We start from the raw sequence: 26,004 nt of genomic DNA, 5'->3' as shown, positions 1-26,004 counted from the left end.
TCGGCCTGAAAGTTAGCCAGATAAATCAGCTGCATATGGAGCAGTCAGTGACACCCGAGCTTTTGAGACCACACTGGCCCCCTCTGGACTGTGTATGCCCCCGAGAGCTCGTGTAGTGATTCTTAACTCTGCTCCAGAATAATCCGTCCCAGCTGCAAGGAATCCGTTTCTCGTCCTGACCAGTCCACAGCGGCTCAGGAAACCAGACCCACTCCTCTCCTCTCCGAATACCCACATGGCCTCGTCAGAATCCAAGCTCTCTGCTTATTTGCCCCCAGGCTCCAGGTCAAAGTAACTCACAGGTACATTTTCAAAGGGTTTAAGGGCCTAATCTTTCCCCTTTGAGAAATGATTAGGGCAGGGAACCTAAATTTGGGCTCCTACTTTCACACGGCAGCTTAAAAAGTGGGCGGGAAACAGAAGTTAGGCACCGGCACTGACTTCCAGCACCGGGCTCCTAACTTAAGTGCCTGCATCTGCACGAGCGAGTCACAGGCTTAAAGTTAGGAGCCACAGGCTTTGGTGCTTAAGTTACACAAGTTTCGAGCCCAAAATCTAAGCGCCTACATTTTGGCTGAAATTTCGCCAAGCTGTAGGCTCCTAAGTCAGGTGGCGAGAGCTTCCTGCGACAGAGTTTGGCGGTGGCCGCCGCGGACTCACCCCGTTCGCAGGTCCTGCCCCAGTAGCCGGTGCCGGTGCAGTCGCAGATGAAGCGGTTCCAGCCGTCCCGGCAGGCCGCGCTGTTCCTGCAGGGGGAGCTGTCGCACTGCTTGGAGCCGAGCCGGGAGCAGGAGGACTTCACCCCGGCGGCGTTCTGGGCCTCCGCTAGCTGCCGGATGTTCTTGCTGCGGCCGTCGATGAAGAGGTCCCGGACGCAGCCGACGTAGCCGTAGTTCAGCATGGCGGTCCAGAGCTCGGTGGGGAGGATCAGCCCCCCGCGGTTCTCGGGGAGCCCCCCCAGGTACATGTCGCCCTCCAGGTCCAAGATCTCGCTCTCCCCGCTGGCCGTGAAGGGGGTGCGCTTGCTGTTCACGGATATGGTGCCTGCAGAAGAGGAAAGAGCAACACAGACATTACCTCACCCCCTGCTCAAGAACCTCCTGAGTATTTGCATCTGAATAATTATCAAAACTGGTCTAGAATGCTCCTTAAAGCCCGTCTCCAACACTGCCAACCTGACTGCCCTGTGACGTGCAACTCAGGTAAGCTAAAGAGCCCCATGCCCTCGGCGACAGGCAAGCAAGCCCTGGCTCTAGTGTCTTCTACTTCCTGCTGCTCTAAGAGAAACTGGCATTAGATAGAGAGGAGGACATTGTCTCCTGTGCAGTGAGATCCTGCAGGAACTCCCAGAGATCTGCATTAGGTACAGGGGAGGACATTGTCTCCTGCGCTGTGAGATCCTGCAGGAACTCCCAGAGATCTGCATTAGATACAGGGGAGGACATTGTCTCCTGCACTGTGAGATCCTGCAGGAACTCCCAGAGATCTGCATTAGATACAGGGGAGGACATTGTCTCCTGCGCTGTGAGATCCTGCAGGAACTCCCAGAGATCTGCATTAGATACAGGGGAGGACATTGTCTCCTGCGCTGTGAGATCCTGCAGGAACCCCCTGAGATCTGCATTAGATACAGGGGAGGACATTGTCTCCTGCGCTGTGAGATCTGCATTAGATACAGGGGAGGACATTGTCTCCTGTGCTGTGAGATCCTGCAGGAACTCCCAGAGATCTGCATTAGATACAGGGGAGGACATTGTGTCCTGCGCTGTGAGATCCTGCAGGAGCCCAGAGATCTGCATTAGATACAGAGGAGGACATTGTGTCCTGCACTGTGAGATCCTGCAGGAACCCCCAGAGATCTGAATTAGATACAGGGGAGGACATTGCCTCCTGCACTGTGAGATCCTGCTGGAACCCCCAGAGATCTGCATTAGATACAGGGGAGGACATTGTCTCCTGCGCTGTGAGATCCTGCAGGAACTCCCAGAGATCTGCATTAGATAGAGAGGAGGACATTGTCTCCTGCGCTGTGAGATCCTGCAGGAACCCCCAGAGATCTGCATTAGATAGAGAGGAGGACATTGTCTCCTGCGCTGTGAGATCTTGCAGGAACCCCCAGAGATCTGCATTAGATAGAGAGGAGGACATTGTCTCCTGTGATGTGAGATCCTGCAGGAACCCCCAGAGATCTGCATTAGATAGAGAGGAGGACATTGTCTCCTGTGATGTGAGATCCTGCAGGAACCCCCAGAGATCTGCATTAGATACAGGGAAGGACATTGTCTCCTGTGATGTGAGATCCTGCAGGAACCTCCAGAGATCTGCATTAGATACAGGGAAGGACATTGTCTCCTGTGATGTGAGATCCTGCAGGAACCTCCAGAGATCTGCATTAGATATAGGGAAGGACATTGTTTCCTGTGCTGTGAGATTGTGCAGAAACTTCTAGAAATATCATTAGATACGTTGAAAACTCTTGGTGGTAGGGTTTCTTACCCATTGTCTAAAAGTGTCATGTTCTGGCTAGTTCAGTGACACAAGTGTGGAGACATCTGGAAATAACCAATATGTGCCTCATAATTGTAGGACTGTCGCTGTAATGGTTGTGCTAAATAGCAGGTAGAAGAAGTTAAAATTGGGGTGAGAACCTCTTGTAGCTACAAATGAAATCTTAGGGCACCATAGCCCCAGTAGAGTTATTTTCTGATTGAACTGGAAGCCCGAAGGAGCAGTGAAAATTGCTAGGGGTTAAATGAGCTGAGCTGTGTCTGGACATTCCTGTGGTCGTGGATTCATCTACTGGGTCTACGGCGTTTGGCTGGGACTAGAAATGTGTTAGTGTAAGAGCAGGGGGTCTGGCTTTCTAAAATGACAGGACACAGGAAGTAGGATGGACTTGGATGCAGTGTTTGAGGTGCTGCCCTGGGGAGCTGCCATCTGAGGGCTCTGACAGCAATTCATTCTTCCACTAAGTATGTGAAAGCAGGACACCGCTGACCCCAAGTTCACCTTTAGGTAACTGCTGCAGTGACAGAGTTCAACAGGATGAACTTCCGATCTGCCTGTTACCATTTTAAACACAAAGCGGCTCATGCACAACCCCTACCTGATCTGCCGTCTCTCTGGATGTCCACATGGTACCATTCCCCGTCATTCGCCTTTTTGCTGGTGGCTTTCACCTTGATGGTACCAGAGCCCATGTCCAGCAGTAAGTACAAGTTGCCATCTAGGAGCTCCACCGCAAAGAAGTCCACCTTGGTGTTCTTCTGGCTCCTGATGTCCTTCCGCTCCTGGGGCTTGCCGTGCGTGAACAGAATAAGTCCGTTGGGCTCGGTGGTGCGGAAGTCAAACGAGATGGAGCCCATGCGTTTGGTGTTCCACTTGGGGAGACTGATGTAGGCCTCGGGGGTCTCAAAGTTGATGGGGTCAAGCGTGGCCACGTTCTCACACTTGAAGACCACATCACCGTAGATTTTCATCTTGGTGTCTCCAATCCTGGCTAAGCGGGACAGCTCCAAGCGGATGTCATTGTTCTTGTAAACCACCTGTCCAGTGCCAAAGACAACAGACATCAGTAATACACACAGAAAGGTACAACTAGCACCCGCTCAGGGCTCAGAAAGCAGGAAACATGAGAGGCACCAGGCTTATCTCTCCCCGTGCTTCGGTCTTAATCCCAGCTCTGCCACTGACCCCTATCACTTTATCTCCCTGTGCCTTCACGACTCCTCTGAAAGCAAGGTATCTGTTTGAATCTGGCTTTCCTAATCAACCATTTAACAAAAGGAAGGAAACAATTAAAAGCAATGCAATTTTATGTTTTTGGAATTGAACCTGCATTAAAATCCCCATTTTCCAAACAAAAACACTCTTTCTGGATGTCTTCAGACCCCCATTTTAAAGAGGAATCCCCTGCCAAACCAAGAGAGAGTGAAAGAGTTTGCAGGTAGAGTGGAGGCTGCTCGCTCAGGTCTCTCGGAAAGAGAAAAGTTCTGGCCGGGGGCTGAGCTGTCCACTATCTCCTATCGTCCATCCCAACCAGGGAGCAGTCCCTGTTAAGTGGGCATGCTCCGCACGGGGGGGCATTTCCAAAAGCAGTGAGATCGGGAAATTCCCCGGGGGTCGTACACATAAACGTAATGCTCAGAAGCGCTTTCACACGTGCTTTTATGCGTTCCTGAAAAAGGCGCTCTCTGGCGTGGAGTTAGGGTCGGCAGTTGGTTTCCGTGCATACTTAATGATTTTGGAAGGCATGTGGGGAAACGTGCACCTGGACGATGGCCCCTGCTCCCACGCAGGCACAAATGCCTGCACCTCTGCCGCCCAAACATCAACACCTGCCTGCTAATTTCCAAAACGGACTTATGCGTGCAAGTCTGCTTTGACAGTTGAGTCCTAGGCGCGCTGTTATAAAAATGGGCTCTCTAAGAGCATCTTTTTACAGCCCCAGCACATCGCTGCCCATGGAAGTCTGCTTTGCTCCTCAGAGCAAGGACCGTCTCTTCTGTACCTCTGTACCATGCTCTGCAGAAATGATCCGCAGCGCTGGCAGAACATGGCATTATTCCCCCCTCACCCCTCCCCCTCCTTGCAGACCCTGTTCCCCAGGGGCTGCGTCCTGCTGCTTTGCTGAACCCCTTGACGCACTGCAAAGACTTCTAGGGTTAAGCTCTTCCAGCAGCCCCACAGCTCCAACATCACCCCCCCCCCCCCCCCACCCGCTACTGCAAGGAGCTCTCCTTCTGGCTGCACCGTGTCCCTGCTTTTTCTGGGTTCCCTCTGCTGCTCGACACCCCCCAGTGTTAGTTTTATCTCGATCAACCTCTCCACACCGAAGCTCCCTGAAGAGCAGGTAGGAGATTCTCTTCTCTCCGGCCCTCGGTTAGCTGGATACTGATCTCGAGGTGGCGCTTTTCTGACTGGTGCAGGTTTACAGGTGAGGCAGGGCTCCTACAACCTTGCACTGCGCGTTTCCAGTGTCTGCTCTCTACACCAGGGCCCTCTGCTTCCTTCCTTGGGACGCAGGCACATCAGCCGTTTTGTCTTCTCCTTCCCCGTCTGATTGCAATCTCTTTTGCTGGCACGGACGGACCGTGGTATGGGCCCAGAGTGCTCAACTCTTAGCTCCATGGAGCCATATCAGGCCCTGCCTTTCTCCTTCTCATCCCTGTGGGATTGCTTCCCATCCACCTCTCGTCAGGAAACCATCATGCACTGCACATCCTTCCTACTCGCTGCTTTCAATCTAGCTCTTATCAGGGAGCTGTCGTGTTTGTCCTCTTTCCTTTACGGTTGAACGTCCATCTCGTGTCAGGGAGCTGTCGGTCAGAACCCCTGCTTGCCCCTCCCCAGCCCTGCTGGTCCACTTGTTGTGGGAGCGGGGATACAGATTCTGGATGGGGGGGACAGACTTAAACTGTAGGGCCGTACAGAGGAAAACAGTGTTGTGTTCGAAAGGAAAGTAAAGTTTACTGAATGATAAAAAGCTTAGCAGGTGCACAGAATGCACAGCTGCCTTCCTGCGGAGATAATTCCAGCGCAGTCCCAGGAAGAATAAAATGAGTCCTCACAGCGCTCGAGGACTGCGGCAGGGCTCAGGGATCCGTCCTCCTGTAAATCCCTTGGACTCCAGGCACATCCTCCTCACCCATACAAGAAACAATAGAGCTCTGCCCTCCCAGCTCCCTAGCGAGCCCTTCCTTCAGCCCTCACCCTTGTCACCAGGACCCCAGCATGCAGCTGAACACCTCTGGGCTCGCCCCTTGGAAGATGGGAAAGGGAAGGCAGCCAATCCAGTCTCCTCCAGGAGCACAGGGAGAGACTTCCTCCTCCCCACTAATGCAGGGTTTCCCAGCCTCTCCGGGAGGGTTTTCAGGATATCCGTAATGAATATGCATGAGGAACATCTGCATACATTGGAGACCCAGGGTATGCAAATGTGTCTCATGCATATTCATCGTGACAATCCTGCAAACCCGGCAGGCTAGGTGTGCATCCAGGAGAGCTTTGGGAAACGCTGTCCTAGTGACACATGGGCAATAAACGTTTCCATCCCGAGGTGTCTCTGGCTTGCTTTCCTTCTGATTGCATCTCTTTCTCATTCTCACATCTTCTCGCTTTTGTTTTCCCCTCTCTCTCTCTCTGGTGTCATCCTTCCTCCTTCGGTGTCTCTTTCCTCGAGAGGATATTTTAATACCTTCTCCTCCCTTGAAGCCCTCCTCTTTCTCCTACTCACTCTCTCCTCTTCCATTATCCCCCAGAGTTCCCCACCCTCCAACCCAGGGTCCTCTCTTTCTCTCTCATCCATTTTCTCTCCTTATTTCTGATTCATTCTCCTTCTCTTTCCCCTCTCTGTCTATCCTGAGTCCTCTTTCCCTCTCCATCACCCTGCCCGTTATCCAAGGTCCTTTCTCCCTTCTTCCTCTCTCTCAGTCCCTGGTCTTCTCTCTCTCGCTCGCTTCTCCTGCCCCTCCTGATTCCCCTCCTCCCTCGTACCTGATCCTCCTACTCTCTATCCCCTTCTCCCCCCTTTTCCACCTTCCCCTCTCCCCTAATATGGCCCAGCTTGTCCTTCCAAACTTCTCCCTGGCCCCTCTCCCCCCACCACCAGCAGGAGCAGAGGTGCATAATGCTGTGTCAGTACCCTCTGCCTCCCCTCAAGCATTCGCCCCTTCCCTCACCCCCTTTCAGCATTCAGTCCCCTCTTCCCATCCCACAAATCCATCTCACCTGGCAGCACCCCTGCCTCACTCCCTACTCTGCTGTCACCTGAGTCCCAAGCACAGACGTCTGAGGCCCGGGGCAGTGACTCTCCAAGCAAACAGAGCAGGGTGCAGAGGAGCCCTGTACTCCAGGAAGCAGGCAAGGGGGGGGGGGGGGGGATAGGAGGGGAGGGGCTGGACAGGGGGCGGAGGCTTTTCCCTGCCATTCACTGCTGATGTGTGGGCTCCCTGCTCCTGCCCCTCCCCTCCGGGCTTCCTCAGTGCTGGTTACCATGGGGATAGGAGGGCGGGGCCGAAGTAGCAAGCAAGAGATTTGGAGCAGTGACCAATAGAATCCAGCCTGAGCCCTGAGGCTGCCAGCACTGCTCCCAAGGCACACCAGAGTGCCCCGCCCACTGCTTGAGAATAAGAACAGGCCATACTGGGTCAGAGCAAGGGTCCATCAGGCCCAGCATCCTGTTTCCAACAGTGGCCTATCCAATTCACAAGTACCTGGCAAGTACCCAAACATTAAATAAATCTCAAGCTACTATTGCTTATTAATTAGTAGCAGTTTATGGATTTTTCCTCTAGGAACTTATCCAAACCTTTTTTAAACTCAGTTATATTAACTACTGTAACCACATCCTCTGACAATGAATTCCAGAGCTTAACTATGCGCTGAGTGAAAAATAATTTTCTCTGATTTGTTTTAAGTGAGCTACTTGCTAACTTCATGGAGTGCCCCCTAGTCCTTCTATTATCTGAGAGAGTAAATAACCGATTCACATTAATCTGTTCAAGTCCTTTTATGATTTTAAACACCTCTATCATATCCCCCCTCAGCTGCCTCTTCTCCAAACTGAACAGCCCTAACCTCTTTAGCCTTTCCTCATAGGGGAGCCATTCTGTGCCCCTTGTCATTCTGGTCCCATGCAGGTATGGTCAGGAATTCATTGCACATGACCTCCTGGCACATCCGATCTCATGATTAAGTCAGGTGTGGCAGTAACTTCCTGATTGTTGTGTGGCCAACCACGAGGTACGAGTAGATGAAGGGCGCCCAGCTCACTCCTGCCCAGAGCCCCTGTACAAGAGTCTGAGCTGCGAACAGAATCCAAATCTTCCAGCTGGATGTGCAACACAGAGCACAAAGCCATCAAAGAAAGTAAACCAGCCCTGGAAGACAAATGAGCGAGCAGACCTGTTAACTGCTAAGGGTGTGGACCCTTGGGCCGGAACGAGAGATGGTGCCACCACCGAGGGATGGCCCCCAGTGTTCCTCGTCGCTGGAGCTGATGGAAGAGACCCGGCTGGAGCTTCACCTATACCAGCCCTCATTCCCCTCAGGTTGAGCCCTTGGGTGTCGGGGCTGGCAGGACTTAGGTGCGGGTCTCCTCGCAGAGCGGAATCCAGGAAGAAGATGAAGCGGCGTCAAGAAGTCCGGGTTGAGGCAGGCTGAGTTCAGGAGAGTCTGAGGGCAGTCCAGAAGTCGGGGCGGGCAGCGAACAAGTAGCACGATGAACCAAGCCATGGGTCAGGACAGGCGGCGAATGAACAGAGACAGGAAGACAAGCCAAAGGAAAGAATGGGCAGCAGACAAGTGGAGTCAGGAAGCCAAGCCAAAGTCAGAACCAGAAGAGCTATCCAAGGAGCGGGACTCAGGAACCGGAGCAGGCAGGGACGCAGGGGTCAGGAAAAACAGGAATTCAGGATCAGGAACTCAGGATCAGGAACTCTGGACCGCAGCAACAATGCACTCAGACAAGCAGGACCTGTTGCCAAGGCGAAGAGCAGGAAGCCGAGCTGACGTTAAGTAGTCAGGAGTCATGATGTCATCTTCAGGGGCTGGCTGATGTTTCCCGCCACAGCCCCTTTAAGTACCGGTATGTCCCGAACGCATGTGCCTAGGGAGCACACGTGAGGAGGAAGTCAGTGGCGGCCTGGGCCGTGTGGGAGAGATACCATTGGCTGGTTCAGCGCCAGGCCATGCCGTGCTGAAAGGGGGGAAGCCCTTAACCGTTGCCGGCCGAGGTAGGTAAGGGGGATTGGTTGCGGGTTGCTGCGGCCGGGATTCCCAACAGTATACCCTCCCCCTATGCCCCCTCACAGAAGGGCCAGGCCTGCCGGGATGTGTCTGGTGGAATTGTTGGAGGATAGATTCCAAGATGTTCGAGGCGGGTTCCCAGGTGTTCTCCTCTGGACCAAATCCCTCCCAGGATATCAGGTATTCCCAACGTCTGCGGTTGCGCCTCACATCCAGTATGTCCTTGACCTGGTAGACCTGGTCTTGTTCTGAGGAGATGTCTGGAGGTTCTGGTGGCTTGCGGTGGAACAGAGAGAGCGCCAAAGGTTTCAACAAGGAAACGTGAAAGGTATTGTGTATCTTCAAACTGGAGGGTAGGCTAGGCCCAGACGTTCGCTCACTGTAAGTGGACCAATATACTTAGGAACCAGTCTCATGGAAGGCACCCGAAGACATATATGGCGAGTGCTCACCCTTACTCGATCCCCCAGTCTAAAGAGGGGTGCTGGGTAACAGTGTTTGTCTGTACCTCTTTTGGCTGCGTCCGTGGCTCTCCGAAGGTTCACCTGCATGGTGTTCCACAAGGAGTGGAGTTGCTGAGCGGTGAGTTGGGCAGCTGGAGAAGGCACAGAGAGTGGCAAGGGCAGCGGGGGCACTGGTTGCTTTCCAAAGACTAGCTGAAATGGGGAAGCTCCCGTGGCGGAATGGGTGTGCAGGTTGTGGGAGAATTTTGCCCAGGGTAACAGGGCAGCCCAATCATCTTGTCTGCTTCCAATAAAGGAACGGAGGAAGATTTTTAGAGTCCAGTTAGTTTGTTCAGCCTGGCCATTCCCCTGAGGGTGAAAAGCTGATGTAAAGTCCAATTGTATCCCGAACGTTTTGCACAGGGAGCTCCAATACTTCGCCGTAAACTGGGACCCGCGGTTGGAAGCTATGTGTCATGGAAGACTGTGGAGGTGAAAGATGTGTTGGGTGAATAGCTAAGCAAGTTCGGGTGCCGAGGGTAGCTTTGGAAGGGCGACAAAGTACGCCCTTTTAGAAAATCTATCGATGACCACCCAAATGACTTTGTTCCCACTGAATGGGGGCAGGTCCACCACGAAGTCCATGGAGATGTGTGTCCACGGTTCTTTGGGTACTGGCAGTGGTTGCAAGAGGCCCCAGGGGCGACTTGGCAACGGCTTTTGCCGGGCGCAGGTCGGGCAGGAGGTGACGTATGCCTGGTTGTCCCATTCCATCTGTGGCCACCAGCGGGATAAAAGCTCCAGAGCGCGGGCCCTGTTGGGATGGCTGGCGGTGAGCAAGTCTTGGGCCCAGGACAGGACCTTCCGATGAAGGCGAAGGGGGACGACTGTCTTTCCCAGGGGCACCATATTGGTGGCAGTGAGGAGGACTTTGGCTGGGTCCAAGATGTACTGCGGTGCAATGGGTGTGTCCTCCGTCTCATGGAGCCTGGAGAGGGCTTCAGCTCTGGCATTCTTCGAGGCTGGTCGGTACCACAGGAAGAAGTTGAAATGGCTGAAGAACAGTGACCAGCGGGGGCCTGGCGGGGGTTTAAGCATTGAGCGTGGCTGAGATACTCCAGGTTCTTGTGTTCAGTATACACTGCGATGGGGTGCTGGGCGCCCTCAAGCCATTGCCGCCACTCCTGAAATGCCATCTTGATTGCCAAGAGTTCTTTGTGCCTGATGCTGTAGTTCTTTACTGCTGGCATAAATTTGTGTGAAAAATAGGAGCACGGCAAGAGAACCCCGTTGCTGGAATTCTGGCTGAGGGCGACCCCCACCTCAATGTCCGAGGCGTCTACCTCCACCACGAACGGGCGTGAGGGGTCAGGGTGACGGGGCTGGCAGGACTTAGGTGCAAGTCTCCTTGTGGAGCGGAATCCAGGGAGAAGATGAAGCGGAATCAAGAAGTCCGGGTCGAGGCAGGCTGAGTTCAGGAGAGTCCGAGGGCAGTCCAGAAGTCGGGGCGGGCAGCGGACGAGCAGCACGATGAACCAGGCCAGGGGTCAGGACAGGCAGTGAACGAACAGAGACGGGAAGGCAAGCCAAAGGTCAGGACGGGCAGCAGACAAGTGGAGTCAGGAAGCCAAGCCAAAGTCAGAACCAGAAGAGCAATCCAAGGAGCGGAACTCAGGAACCAGAGCAAGCGGGGACGCAGGGTCAGGAACAAGCAGGGACGCAGGGTCAGGAACAAGCAGGGACGCAGGGTCAGGAACAAGCAGGAATTCAGGATCAGGAACAAGCAGGGATGCAGGGTCAGGAACAAGCAGGGACGCAGGGTCAGGAACAAGCAGGGATGCAGGATCAGGAACAAGCAGGGATGCAGGGTCAGGAACAAGCAGGGATGCAGGATCAGGAACAAGCGGGGATGCAGGGTCAGGAACAAGCAGGAATTCAGGATCAGGAACAAGCAGGGATGCAGGGTCAGGAACAAGCAGGGACGCAGGGTCAGGAACAAGCAGGGATGCAGGATCAGGAACAAGCAGGGACGCAGGGTCAGGAACAAGCAGGGATGCAGGATCAGGAACAAGCAGGGATGCAGGGTCAGGAACAAGCAGGGATGCAGGATCAGGAACAAGCGGGGATGCAGGGTCAGGAACAAGCGGGGACGCAGGGTCAGGAACAAGCATGAACTCTGGACCGCAGCAACAGCGCACTCAGACGAGCAGGACCTGTTGCCATGGCGAACAGCAGGAAGTTGAGCCGGGCTTAAGTAGTCAGGAGTCGTGACGTCATCTTCGGGGGCCGGGCTGATGTTTCCCGCTGTGGCCACCGTGGCCCCTTTAAGTACTGGCATGTCCCGCGCGAGTGCGCCTAGGGGAGTGCACGTGAGGAAGTCGGCGGCGTCCTGGTCTGCGTGGGAGAGATGCCATCGACCGATTCGGCACCAGGCCGTGCCGCCCTGAGAGAGGGGAAGCCCTTAACCGTTGCCGGCCGAGGCGGGGATGGGGGACCAGTCACGGGTTGCCGCGGCCGGGATTCCCAACAGACCAGGACAGGCTGCAGCACTCCTCTGCCTGCTTCGCCAAGCTCCCCCGCCAGTGCAAGCTCTGCAGGCTGCCCACGCATCCATCACACCCGCGCCCGCTTCTGCTGAATGCGTACCGGCGGGACCATGAAGTCCAGAATCTGCAAACTCAAGTCACCGGGACTGCTCACCTGCCTCTCGTCAGTGCTGCACCGGGCACAGACACTCTCCTTACTGCTTTCCGCCTAGCACTCGTCATTTTTGAAAGGGCATGTACTTGGATAAAGCGGCCTGACTGAACACAGCTAAAAGGAGGGGTGGCTTACACAGCGCGCACGCTGTCAGCTGCGTTAAGAGTAGGAGCTCCTGCGGGAGTGTTCGATTTCTGTTCCGCCTCTCGGCACTTCAGAGTGGATCACATTCAGGTACTGTGGGTATTTCCCTGACCCAGGGGGCTCACAATCTAAGTGGGTTATTTATTAAGCCACTGGAGTTTATCCCTGACTAATTATCGCGGCGTTACCGCACACGACAAAAGAAATTGCGCTATGGTAAGTGTCCTTCATGCAGTGGCCCAAAACATTGACCTTCCACAAAGGCAAAATAAATCACCCCAAGGACTGATGTCAACTCCTGCCTGCTCCCCCCGACCACCCCCCACACCATCTACCAAGGTGGCACTGGTCCCCCCCAAAATGAGAAATAAAGAAATGTCACATGCACGACAACAGCCTGTTCCCTTTTCTTCCCCTCCCCTTCAAGGCCAAAAAGTCCCATTGACGCAGGATAGCCCCCCCCCCCCCTTCCGGCCCATCCCTGCCCCCTTCCGAAAAACAGTACCCTGATGGTCTGGGCGGAGAGGTGGCCTCTCAGCCCAACCTCCTAACCCCAGTGCCTCGAATAGGTGTCTTGGATAGCCAGCCCGGGGCCCCTAGGCCCAGGCCCAGTCAGCACCATTTTTCAAAAGCTCCATCATGTGACAGGGCAAGGCCTTATCCCTGGATGAGGGGGCACCCCAGGCCCCCAGCTTACTATGAAGACACCCATTCGAGGTACTGGGGGTTAGGGTGTTGGCGTAGACGTCCACTGTCCCCCCCAAACCACCAGGGCACTATTTTTTGAGGTGGGGGATACTAGACCCCAGGGATTTTATTATCTTTAGAAGGGGGTAGGGATGGGTTGCACGGGTGGGGAGACTATCCTGTGTCAATGGGGCTTTTGGCCTTCTGAAAATCCAAATGCACTCTAGCAACCGGCTCACCTTTAACCACACGTTTATTTATACCCTCAAAAAAATCTAGCAACTTGGTAAGGCAAGACTTCTGTTTGCAAAACCCATGTTGACTTTTGCCCATTAAACCATGTGGTCAGTAATTTTGTTTTTAAGAATAGCTTAGCTTCTGCTATTTTGCCAGGCACCAATACCAGGCTCACTGGTCTATAGTTTCCCAGATCACCCTGGAGCCCTTTTTAAAAATGGGTGTCACATTGGCCACCCTCCACTTTTCAGGTACTGTGACCGTTTTAAATGATAGGTTGCAAGTCACCAGAAACAGGTCTGCAACTGCATGTTTCTCTTCTTTCAGAACTCAGGTGAATACCATCTGGTCCCAGTGATTTGTTATTCTTTAGTTTTTCAATCTGATTTATTACATCCTCCAGTTTCACAGTGATTTCATTTAGTCACTCAGAGTCATCGGCATCAAAAAATATTTCTGGTGTAAGTATGACCCCAACACAAAAATATACTTAAGGATCCACCAATATATAATCAAAACTTGAAAACTAAAAATGGCTGGTGAATAATATTAATATTTTAATTTAATCAAGACTGCATGAAAACATGTTTTTATTTATAGAGGAAAAGACCTCAGCACTGGTATTTTGTCTGAACAATTTTATCAGATTGTAAACCAGTTGATGCAATCATGGGTCTTAAAAACCTCTTGGAGTAATATCTTTTTATTGAAAATCTATTTTTGGATTTTTAATTTTTCTTTAAAATAATTATGTTGAACACATTTGCTTGCAAGCTATAATTTTATATTGAGATTTTGGGTTTTAGGCTCATTCCAAAGGCTCTGACATTTTACTGCCAATTCAAAAAATGTTTTAACCGGCATTCAAACCAAGCCAGCGCTCTAACGGATAAGCCAAGCCAACACAAGTGAGCCAAGTCAGCGCCTTTATGGCAAGATTCTTTTCAGATTCTGTCTTAATTACTTTTTTACATCTAACTTGCCAGAGCTTATCTTTTTCCTAATTTTGCTCATTTGGGTCTGCTTTCCTTCTTTGGAATGATGCCCTTTTGGTTTTAATTGCCTCTTTCATCTCCCTGTTAAACCATGCCAGGGGTCATTTGGTTTTCCTTCGACCTTTTTAATACATGGAATACATTTTATCTGGGCTTCAGGGATGGTAATTTTAAATTGGAGAAGTGGTGCAGAGATCTTTGGTGAGGTGTGTGCGGCTCCTTTGATATGATGAGGACACTACAGTGGGCTCTCATTTAAACAGTTTTGCTCCTGAAGAAGCTTGTCTAGCAAAACATATTGGGCATTTGTGTGTGATTTAACTACATTCCATAGAAGGACGTTGTTTATGATCTTTGGTTTCTTTATCAATGCCATACTCTATAATCATACGCTTGTTGTTGTGCGTCCCATCCGCACTCGGCTCGCGCACGGGCCTGCTCATCTCTCCAACTCCCCCGGGGGTCCTGGGTCGTCCTCCCCTGCAACAGTGGCGAGCACGGCTAGGCCTCGGTGTCCTGCGGCGGCGGTCGCCAGGCCTTCATCTCCAGCCTGGCCTCATGGCGGGGCTCGGTGTCCTCCATGGCGTCAGCCCCGCCCCTAGGCGCGCCCTCATAGGGCGAGGGGCGGGTCCCAGCTCCACAGCGCGCCCTGATTGATCCTCCCATATCAGGAAGCTCCTGCCCTGACTTCCTTGCCTTGGCAATCGGGTCCTTCCCTGCCAAGGACGTAAGTGTTCCACTGCTCCCTGTTCAGGTGTCCGTCGGGACTCCTCCGGTCGACCACATCTGGGACATCCGTTCCATCTGGCATCTGCTCGCGGTGGCCGGCCCCCGGGTCCAATGGGCACCTCATTGGGGTTGATCTTTGTGATTTCTGGTTTGCCTCTGCATTCCAGCCTTTGTTCCAGTCTCGTTCCAGTCTCGTTCCAGCGTCCTTCTGTCTCCTCATCTCCCCAGGTAGTATCTTTCGGACTGTCTTCTCGGTACTGACCTCGGCTTCCCTTGACTACGTTTGATCACTGCCTGCCTCTGACCTTCTGCCTGCCTCTACGAACACGTCTGCTCGCTGCCTGCCTCTGACCTTCTGCCTGATTACCGACCACGTCTGCACGCTAGCTGGAACTGACCTCTGCCTGTACTCGACCAAGTCTGACTGCCTCTTGGAACTTGACCTCTGCTTTGGCTGACAACCCACGGACTGACTACTGGTAACTGACCTCGGCTTTGCCTGACTATCCACGGACTGATTACTGGCTCTGATCCTCGCTTTGGCTGACCACGCTTCCTTGAATCTGACCTTGATCCTTGCCATACATTCAGAGACTCTCTTCTGGCCTTCTCAGGCACCCAGGACTTCCAGCCTAAGTATCGACCGCACACCCTTGATCATGGTGGGCACACCCCTGAACTTCTTATCAAGGAGATCCTGCGAGGCCCACCTAAGACCAGGCGGCCCGGGTACCCAAGGGTTCAACCCGGGGGGACCCCGGGTTGCTAGTGGCGAAGTTCCAGCTAGCCTCTGTCTCCTCTTGTGCTCCGCCTCCTGGTGGCAGGCAATCTCTAGGTCCAACCAGGGAGCCTACCAATCCTGCACTAGGCCAAGGGTCCACCTCCTGGCGCAACACTTGTTCCTTCATTAGGGACGTAACATCTAATGGAATATGTTTATTTTTGATCATCTGACAAATGAAAAGAAAAAATTGTTTGGATTATTTTCCAATGAGCCAGGAATCCTCCCCCTATTTTTAAGGGGAGGAGTTGTGAATTTTTATTATGTGTGTATGTATGGATGAGTGTATATTCTTGCTTGTGTGCCCTTTGTGGTGTTTCACTTATCATTGTATGTTTATTTTTTGTAAAAAAAAAATACAATAGGTAGTTGTAAATTATTATTATTATTATAGCTGATGTTTTGAATCTGTTAAAATATTTGAATTTGTTTGTGAAGGGGAGGTTATTGATGACTTTATATATTGGATTTTGTATAATAAATGAAAATATTGCCTTATTATATTAGACATCTTTCTTTTGGTTATTTTGTAATTTTAAACATTGTTCACTTCTGTTGCAGATTTTTTACCTTATGAATTGCTCTTTTTAGTTTTTTCTCTAACAAATTTCCTCATTTTATCAGTCTCCATTTTTATAGTAAAATCCTACAGTAGTAGTTTTCCTTAGTATTTCTCCTCCAGTGATTATGTCAAATTTTATTACATTATGATCACTGGGATCAAGTGGATTGAGCACCTTTATCTCTTGCCCCAGCTCCTGACCTGCCTTCCTCTGAGAACCAGATTTAATATAGTTCCCCCCTCATTGGTTTCATGACCATTGCTGTATGAAGCATTCATTGATGGCATCTAGGATCATTATGATATTTAGCCAATCAATACTCAGGTAATTGAAGCCTCCCATTATTATTGTGTTGCCCATTTTACTATCCAGTCTAATTTATGTTAACATTTTACAGTCTCTTTCCTCATCCTGGCCAGGCAGGTGGTAAGAATCCCCCACTACTATACTCTTCCCTGTTACCCTTGGAATTTTCATCCATAAGGACTGCAGTGTAGTTTGTTTCCTGAAAAACTTTTATCCTGCTTCTGCCATACTTAATACATAGCGCCACCCCTTCACCAATTTCATGTCGATATAATTTGTACAATGTTATCACAGTGTTCCAGTGGTAATCTACCTTCTCTCCAAGATGTCCATTCTGGCTATATCTTCCTTTAGCGCCATACTTTCTAAGTCTCCAGTCTTATTTTCAAACTTCTGGCATTTGTATACAGACATTTTGCATTTCCATTTTTATATGCACCCACAACCTGCTTATTATCAGATGATACAGGCCATTTGGAGTGATTTTTATCTGCATGTTCTGTATTTAAATATATCTGGACATTTTCAGCCTTTCTACCACTTCTCTTTTGGTACATTCTAACCTACTTGAGGGTCTGTTTACTAAAGGTTTTCTCCCATTCTGTGTCTATAGGGAAAATGCTTAGTAAATAGGGTCCTTGGTTTGCAACTATCCTTTCAACATACCTCCCTCCAAACCATGCGCTGCTCAGCAACTGTCAGCTTTCTCCTTTATTAAAGTTAATGCCAGCAGCCTGGTTCCACTGATTAACGTAGACAGCATCCCATGGGAATAGGCTCCCCCTTCCCCAGAATGTGGCCCAGTTCCTAACATATCTAGACCCCTCTTCCCTGCACCGTTGTCTCATCCATGCATTGAGACTCTGGAGCTCTGCCTGCCGCTGGGGACCTGCGTGTGGAACAGGGAGCATTTCTGAGAATGCAACCCTGAAGGTTCTGGATTTCAATTTCCTACCTAACAACATAAATTTGGCTTCCAGAACCTGTCTCCTGCATCTTCCTACGTCATTGGTACCCACATTACCCTAACAGCTGATTCCGTCCCAAAATTCTTTAAAATATTAAAGGTAAATTTTAAAACCCACGCACAGGCGTCCATGTGCACACGGTTCTCGGCACGCGCACATGGAAGCGCCAATTTTATAACATGCGCACGTCAACGCGGGCATCTTATAAATTCCGCTACCCACGTGCACATGCACGCCCGATTTTATATTCGCTCATGTAAGGGGGGGGAATTTTATAAGATCCGCGCGATTCTTCATGAAGCCAAATTGGTTAGGGTATAGGGGTGTTTTTGTCTTCTAGATGAGACTCTAATTGGGAAAGAACCGCCTTTTCAAGAATTTTCACGAGGAAGGTTAGGTTTGAGATTGATCTGTAGATATCCCAATCGTCAGATATTCCTGATTTATTTTTCAAAACTGCCCAGAGAAATGCATTTAGGATAAAAAAAAACCAAAGGAAAGGTACAGTATTGGAGATGAAATTCTTCTAAGCACAAAGGAAGAGCAGGATCTGGGGTGATTGTATCTGATGATCTTAAGGTGGTCAAACAGGTGGATAAAGCGATGGTAAAAGCCAGAAAGCTGCTTGGCTGCATAGGGAGGGGAATGGTCAGCAGAAAAAGGGAGGAGATATTGCCCCTGTATAGGTCCCTGGTGAGACCTCACTGGGAATACTGAGTACAATTCTGGAGACCCCACCTTCAAAGGATATAAACAGGATGGAGTCGCTCCAGAGGGTCAGTGGTCCTCGTTCTAAAGCATAGGGGGATAGATTTAAAGATCTAAACATGTACACCCTACAGGAAAGGGGAGATAGGGGAGATATAATAGAGACATTCAAATATATCCAAGGTTTCCATGCACAGGAGCTGAGCCTTTCTCAATGGAAAGGAGGATCTAGAACGAGGGGTCATGGGATGAGGGTGAAAGGGAGTAGACGCAGGAGTAATCGTAGGAAATATTTCTTTACAGAGAGGGTGGTAGATGTGTAGAACAGCCTCCCAGTGGAGGTGGTGGAGATAAAAACAGTATCTGAATTCAAGAGAGCCTGGGATAAACACAGGGGATCTCTAAGGGAGTGATGGGAATTGTAAGGGACACATAAATTGGACGGATGGGAAGACTAGATCGGCCATATGGTCTTTTTCTGCCGTCTTGTTTCTATGTGGCACTCAATGAAAAAGACTGAATAGCTCCCGACTAGCTGTTGGCCTTCTATCTGCATCTTAATTTTATTGTGTTGCTAAACTTTAAAAAACTGATTAAGGTGTAGGGATGTCTCTCAATTTAAGGGCTGTTAAATTTGGCTTGGGTTTTTGAATGTGTTTAAGTGTCTTTTAAATCTATAGGTTTTGAATCTGATTACTAGGTGACTAATGTTAGTGAATGACCAGCAAACATGACTAAAATTAGTCAGTCACTAAAATCAGAGAAAAATGTGACTGCGGTGGATGGGAGGGTAAGAATGAAACCAATGACTACTTGCACAGGAACCAAGCAAGTGACCTTTACAAACTCACAGCTCTAACACAGGCAAACACATACCAACCTTTACTAGCTGACAGATTTAATCAGTCTGTAGTGTATTCCCAGACCACTCACAGCTCTAACACTGGTAATCAAATGCTAACCTTTATTACCTCTCAGAATTAATCCAAAGTCTATTTTCCCACAGCACACACAGTTCGAACACTGGCAATCTAATACTAACCTTAAACCTAGCTAAACATAATATACACAGCCAGTCATAGTTTAACACCCCACAAGGAATCTTTTGCTCACGGGTTAAGCGCTGTTTCCCAAAGCACCTGTATGAACAGCGTCCGGGTCCTTTACTCCTGACCCTTGAGTGGGCAGCCGAGCGAAGGCGTGTATCTTAAAGTGGATGTGTGTGGCCTGCTTCAGTTCCCTGATCTAATCCCTGGAAATGCTGCCTCTGAGAGCTGCCAAACGTTTGCATGTTATGGAAGCTGGGCAGAGGAGAGCCAGTTCCCAGGCACGTCAATTTAGATGAGTAAATGCTTTTGCAGTCTATCATCTATGTTTACTAAAAACTTATGTAATGAAATTTAAATTATCCATAAAGCCCAGAAATTATGTACAGCTACATGGAGACTCCAGCACTGTAACAGGGAGTCTTTGTGACAGGTGGACTCCAGCACTGTCACAAATAAACTGTCCCAGGAAGGCACCAGCACTGTTATAAGAAGACTGTAACAGGGAGTCTTCAGCACTGTCACAGGGAGACTCCAGCCCTGTCACAGGGAAACTATAACAGGGAGACTCCAGCACTGTCACAGAGAGACTCCAGCCCTATCAAAGGAAGACTGTAATAGGGAGACCCCAGCACGGTCACAGGGAGACTCCAGCCCTATCAAAGGAAGACTGTAATAGGGAGACCCCAGCACGGTCACAGGGAGACTCCAGCCCTGTCACAGGGAGACTGTCACAGGAAGACTCCAGCCCTGTCACAGGGAGATTGTAACAGGGAGACCACAGCACAATCACAGGGAGACTGTAACAGGGAGACTCCAGCACTGTCACAGGGAGACTGTAACAAGGAGACTCCAGCACTGTCACAGGGAGACTCCAGCCCTATCAAAGGAAGACTGTAATAGGTAGACCCCAGCACAGTCACAGGGAGACTGTCACAGGAAGACTCCAGCCCTGTCACAGGGAGTCTGTAACAGGGAGACCACAGCACAATCACAGGGAGACTAACAGGGAGACTCCTGCGTTGTCACAGAGAGACTGCAGCCCTGTAATAGGGAGACTATAACAAGGATACCCCAGCACTGTCCCAGGAAGACTGCAACAGGAATACTCCAGTGCTGTTACAGGGAGACTGTAACAGGAAGATCACATCATGGTCACAGGGAGACTGTAACAGGGAGACTCCAGCGTTGTCACAGGGAGACTGCAGCCCTGTCATAGGGAGACTGTAACAGGGAGAATCCAATGCTGTCATAAGAAGACTGTAACAGGGAGACCACAGCACAGTCACAGGGAGACTGTAACAGGGAGACTCCAGTGCTGTCACAGGGAGACTGTAACAGGGAGACCACAGCACAGTTACAGGGAGATTGTAACAGGGAGACTCCAGCATTGTCACAGGGAGACTGCAGCCTTGTCATAGGGAGACTATAACAGGGAGAATCCAATGCTGTCATAAGAAGACTGTAACAGGGAGACCACAGCACAGTCACAGGGAGACTGTAACAGGGAGACTCCAGTGCTGTCACAGGGAGACTGCAACCCTGTCATAGGGAGACTATAACATGGATACCCCAGCACTGTCCCAGGGAGACTGCAACAGGAAGACTCCAGTGCTGTCACAGGGAGACTGTAACAGGAAGACTTCAGTGCTGTCACAGGGAGACTGCAACAGGAAGTCCACAGCACAGTCACAGGGAGACTGTAACAGGGAAACTCCAGTGCTATTGCAGGGAGCTCCTGTCACAGTGAGCCTGCAGCACTACCATGGGATGTTTACTGCACTGAAGCATCAGAAAGAAATGTTACCTGAGGGAGTACTCATGCTGTATATCAAAGATAGCACTATAGCAGGGTCCCATGTAATAGGCCCTGAATTACTATAGCAGGGCCTGTCTCAGCACCACACCAGGGTTCCCTATTACAGGTTCATATAGTGAAGCCTGGACTGTCAGGCCTTGATCAGGGCTAGAGCCCCTGCACCCAGCTCCCATCTCCCAATGCCTCATGCATCACAGCACGGCAAAGCAGAGCCAAATCCCACCGCACCCTCTATCAGTGCATCTTCTCTTCCCGAGGACAGGGCACGGACGCGGAGAACCAGCAGCAGAACCACATCAAGCGGGAGAGTTCAGCGATTAGCAAAGCGAGGTTTCGTAAGCACAAGATGCTTTCCCAGCCTCGCTTTTCTCCCCTTCTTACCAGTAAAGACCCCCCCCCCCCCCCCATTGTCTCCACCTGTGCTTTCACGTGGCCGGGCGGCAGATAATGACTTCAATTGGTTACTGATTTCCCTCTGTCCTTGTCAGAGCAGTACGAGGACTGGATGTCCTTGCCCTGGCAGAGACACAGCGTGCCTGCTGCTAGTACGTGCATCAGCACAGCCTCAGAAAAGCACAGCGCTCTCCTAGGGCCCCGAGTCCCTTCAGTGTCTGTAGTGAAGCAGCTCCTCAATCTCCCCTGTGCTCAAACAGGAATTTCTTAACCAAGTGCAGTCTGGGGGATGGGGGGGGAGGCACGGACCATGCAAGGCTTGAGGTTTTCTTCACACTCTCGGGCTCTTCTGCTCACCAGTCCAGTCACACAAAAGTCACACTCTGTACCAAAACTGCTGTTCAGAATAAAAGTCATTACAGGAAAAGAAAATCCAAAATCTGGAGGCACCAGCAGCCGCGAAACAACACCCACAGACACAACAGAAGCAGCAACAGTCTCTTGTCACGCGCTTCAGAAATCTCTCCCCAAAGGTCAGCTCTTCTGGGCAGGCACCCTGAGCCCTCCCAGGATGGCAGATCTTCTTCTTTCTGTTCCTCTCTAGAGCGCCTCCGGCAGAAGGACTTGGTCAGTTGGCAGCTTCTGAAGATTCCCTTTCTGTGGGGCTCATCAGGCCCTCATCTTTTCCCAGGAACTCTCTGAAAGGCCGGAGCGCCTCCTGGATCACGTCCTCTCAGCAGGAACAGCTCCCCTGGGGGGGGGGGGGGACAGACCCGAAAGCAACCTCTCTGCAGGACTCCAGCCCCTGAAATCCTCACCTCTCACCTGCTTGCCCCTTCTGCATCCCAGCTGAGAACCCCCCCACCTCACTACACTAACGTCACACCCAGGGGCCTCGGACACCTACGGAGGCCACTGACACCATAACGATAAAGGGCAGATATGTCAAGAAGGGGCAGATTTTGACACCTCCTTACATAAGTTAATTATTTTGTACAGTGCTGAGTTCATGGATGGCAGTGCAATGTGATTGGTGTTACTGCTGTCAGTAAGACGGGAAGAATCAGGCACTGTCAGCCTGCATCCTGATATTTCTCCTACCAAAGAGGAGCCCCCAGTGTCTGGGTTGCTGTTGATGACTGGGTTGTGATGGGGCCCCCTAGTGTTAGCCCTGATGACGGAGCTCCAAAGATGTGGGCTGATGATGGAGCCTCCGCTTCTTCCTCGTGCAGAGATGGAGCTCCCAGGACTTAAGAACATGCCCTGCTGGGTCAGACCAAGGGTCCATCAAGCCCAGCATCCTGTTTCCAACAGTGGCCAATCCAGGCCATAAGAACCTGGGAAGTACCCAAACACTAAGTCTATTCCATGTAACCATTGCTAATGGCAGTGGCTATTCTCTAAGTGAACTTAATAGCAGGTAATGGACTTCTCCTCCAAGTACTTATCCAATCCTTTTTTAAACCCAGCTACACTAACTGCACTAACCACATCCTCTGGCAACAAATTCCAGAGCTTAACTATTCGCTGAGTGAAAAAGAATTTTCTTCGATTTGTTTTAAATGAGCTACTTGCTAACTTCATGGTGTGCCCCCTGGTCCTATTATCTGAGGGACTAAATAACTGATTCACATTAACTTGTTCAAGTCCTTTCATGATTTTGAAGACTTCTATCATATCCCCCCTCAGCCGTCTCTTCTCCAAGCTGAACAGCCCTAACCTCTTCAGCCTTTCCTCATAGGGGAGCTGTTCCATTCCCTTTATCATTTTGGTTGCCCTTCTCTGTACCTTCTCCATCGCAATTACATCTTTTTGAGATGCGGCGACCAGAATTGCACAGGGTATTCAAGGTGCGGTCTCACCATGGAGCGATACAGGGGCATTATGACATTTTCTGTTTTATTCACCATTCCCTTCCTAATAATTCCTAACATTGTTTCCTTTTTTGACTGCTGCAGCACACTGCACCGACGATCTCAATGTGTTATCCACTATGGTGCCTAGATCTTTTTCCTGGGTGGTAACTCCTAATATGGAACCTAACATTGTGTAACTATAACATGGGTTATTTTTCCCTATATGCATCACTTAGCATAAGAACTTGCTATGCTTTCTGTCCACATTATATTTCATCTGCCATTTGGAAGCCCAATCTTCAGCTCTAGAGGTGCTTGTGCAGAGGATGATGTTCTAGAGCGGGTGCTTGTGCAAATAATGGTGCTCCAGAGCAGTTGCGCACAGAAACACGGCTGTCTGCAACCAAACACTTGTGATAGTTCTTGTGATGAGATCTTGGAGCATTTTGGGCACCATTTGTGTTTCATACAGTAATGAGCCCGACGCTGACAGGCAAGGTTTTTCTAACACAGAACAATAAAGCAAGGTCTGAGCTGCAAGCATGTAGTGCACTTCGGTGGAGCTCAGGCTGTGCTTATTAGTCAAACTGAGGCAGCAGAAGAACAAGAGAGGGAAAATCTCAGAACTGCCAAAAAAGCGCATTCTAATTATTGCAAATAAGAGGAAAATAATATTTTTTACAGCACGGACGAGACGAAAAGTCTGAAAAAAACAGCTGAGAGGTAAACGGCAGCAGTAGTCACCCAGTTGGGCGGGATGGACAAAAACCCCTCACAGACCCCCAAAGCTTTCCTACAAAGTCAGTATCGCCCTGGGGAATCGAGGGGGCTTGAGGCGCCCCCAGCCCTGCTAGCTGAGCGATGGCGACCCTGGCACTGCTGAAGGGGGCCAACAGATTCAGCTAACCCGAGGCGCTCAGGACACCGAAGAGGCCTTTGCAGCTCTCTGCAGTTTGCAAGAGAGAGAGAGAGAGAATGGCAAATATAAAAAAAAAAAAAATTGCATTATTGCAAGCCCCGCAGGTGCCGGCAATCGGAATAAACGTGTAGCAATTAACAGAATTAACACAGCTTTAAATAGCTTGGCTCACCAGATGCGGACTCCAATCAGGGTTCTATAAAACGTAAAGTTATTGCAGATTAAAGCATTAATCATCTGCTCTGGGAATGTTTCCCTCGCATTCGCTCTCTCTTGCTCTGGATACAGAAGCCATTTAATTTAAGAGGGCTAATAATCCTGACGGGGCCTGGGGGACGGCTGGAGCAGCGCTGAACCTTCCCCAGTCCTAGCCTCCTGTCCGCTTCTCCGGCCCTTGCTGCCGTGCTCAGCCTGCGCAGGGAGGTGAGGGCCGGGCCGGGCAGCGCAGGAAACTCACCTTCAAAGCAGGCGGCTACGTGCAGATCCTGCCCGGTGAGAGGAGGTGGGGAGCAGCTCAGAGATAAGCGGAAGGTTTTATTTCGTAAAGGTGCTGGGAGGTTTGGAGGTCAGCCTTCGCGTTATGAATTAGTAAAAGATGTTGAATCCCTGCTGCTGAGGGAACCTGGCCAAGTCACCTCATTTCCCTGTGCCAGCACAGAATAATGCAATGCATTTCTTTTTTAATCATCTCTCCAGAGTGCGAAATGCATGGATAGAGCAGCAGGCAGAAAGGTCAAGGTTCGAGTCCCACTGCTGCTCCCGGTGACCTTGGGCAAGTCATTTCACCCTCCGTCGCCTCAGGTACAAATTTAGGGCCTGATTTATTAAGCTGCAATACGCCATTAACTCGTGCGCATATCGCACATTATTTTGGCCCGAAGCACGCCCCTATTACAAGGAGCTGATTTGCACGCATGCATTTTTAAAAATGCATGCAAAGCAGCTAAAGCTTAAGCAATCCTATGCTAATAAAATAACGCGGCTTGACAAAACTAATTATTGTTTTAGATATTTTTTATTTTTATTGAGTATTTTTGTAATTTTATGCTTTTTATAATTTTATAATTTTACAATCTTACGTTTTTTTTAAGTTTAACTTTTATTTATGTTTGGTTTTTTAATTTAGTTATGTAAACCGTTTTGATTAAACACTGTTTGTAAAGACGGTATACAAACACTTTCAAATAAATAAATAAATAAAACTCTGGCAAGCCGCGTTATTTTATGCACACAACTCAGGCGTGTAGATGGTTCCCCGTGGAAGCATCCGGATGCTGTCGCACGTCCCGATGCTCGCAGGCTGAAATTTATGGGGGCATGCGGTCTGAAAAAGCCTCCCCCCACACAAAGTGCAATAATCCCCCCCCCCCCCACCCCCCCGCCATCTGCGAGGCAGCCCTGCAGGGCCCAAAGCTGACCAACCCGGCCGTCCCCTTCCCAAACCTCTCCCCTTTAAATAAATATTCCCCCAGGGCCTTGCTAGTCCCTGTGAGGTGGCTGCGGAGGAAGGCGGTGGAAACTTTGGAGGGGAATCCGGAAAGAACCCCTTTCTTGTCCATCCCGGGACTTTCCTGCGAGGGATCTTCTCAGGTGCAGCCTGTTTTAGGGGCGGACGGTAAGATTTCACCTTTTCCTTCTCTTTTCTATTTTTTTTTTTAACTCTTTATTTTTTAGATTTCAGACGCAATCCAAGACGTCATCTAGCATTAGACATGAAGAACATATATATTCATGAATCAGACATTAAGGATACGTTAACGTGTCAAATCCAGTTCCACGGCGCAGAGAGAATTGCTAAGAAGGAGGAAATGTAAGCAGCAGCATGGCCTGAATACAATAATAGAAGGGAAATACTAAACTGGCCCCGAAGCAGGGGATGAAGTCAAATCTGATTGCACCAACTTACGCCCTTAGAAAACGGGACAGTTGGCTGGGCTCAAAAATATGGGAAGCACTATTTAT

At 50.3% G+C, this 26,004-nt stretch overlaps 1 protein-coding gene across 16 annotated transcripts in view; it reads right to left on the bottom strand.

The window, feature by feature from the left end:
* The window catches only part of NRXN3 (neurexin 3), a 2,187,333-nt gene that overhangs the window by 1,566,277 nt on the left and 595,052 nt on the right, over positions 1-26,004 (bottom strand). For all 16 annotated transcript variants that reach the window (XM_029597682.1, XM_029597679.1, XM_029597681.1 and 13 more), the window contains 2 exons: positions 3,107-3,545; positions 661-1,044 (listed from right to left, as the gene is read on the bottom strand). In XM_029597682.1, the coding sequence (XP_029453542.1) occupies positions 661-1,044; positions 3,107-3,545 (823 nt within the window). The remainder of the gene's footprint in view (positions 1-660; positions 1,045-3,106; positions 3,546-26,004) is intronic.

This window comes from Rhinatrema bivittatum, chromosome 4 (assembly GCF_901001135.1).
Source record: "Rhinatrema bivittatum chromosome 4, aRhiBiv1.1, whole genome shotgun sequence".
NCBI classification, from domain to species: domain Eukaryota; kingdom Metazoa; phylum Chordata; class Amphibia; order Gymnophiona; family Rhinatrematidae; genus Rhinatrema; species Rhinatrema bivittatum.
The sequence above is the reverse complement of the archived record's forward strand: the minus strand, read 5'-3'. Positions and strand labels throughout refer to the sequence as shown.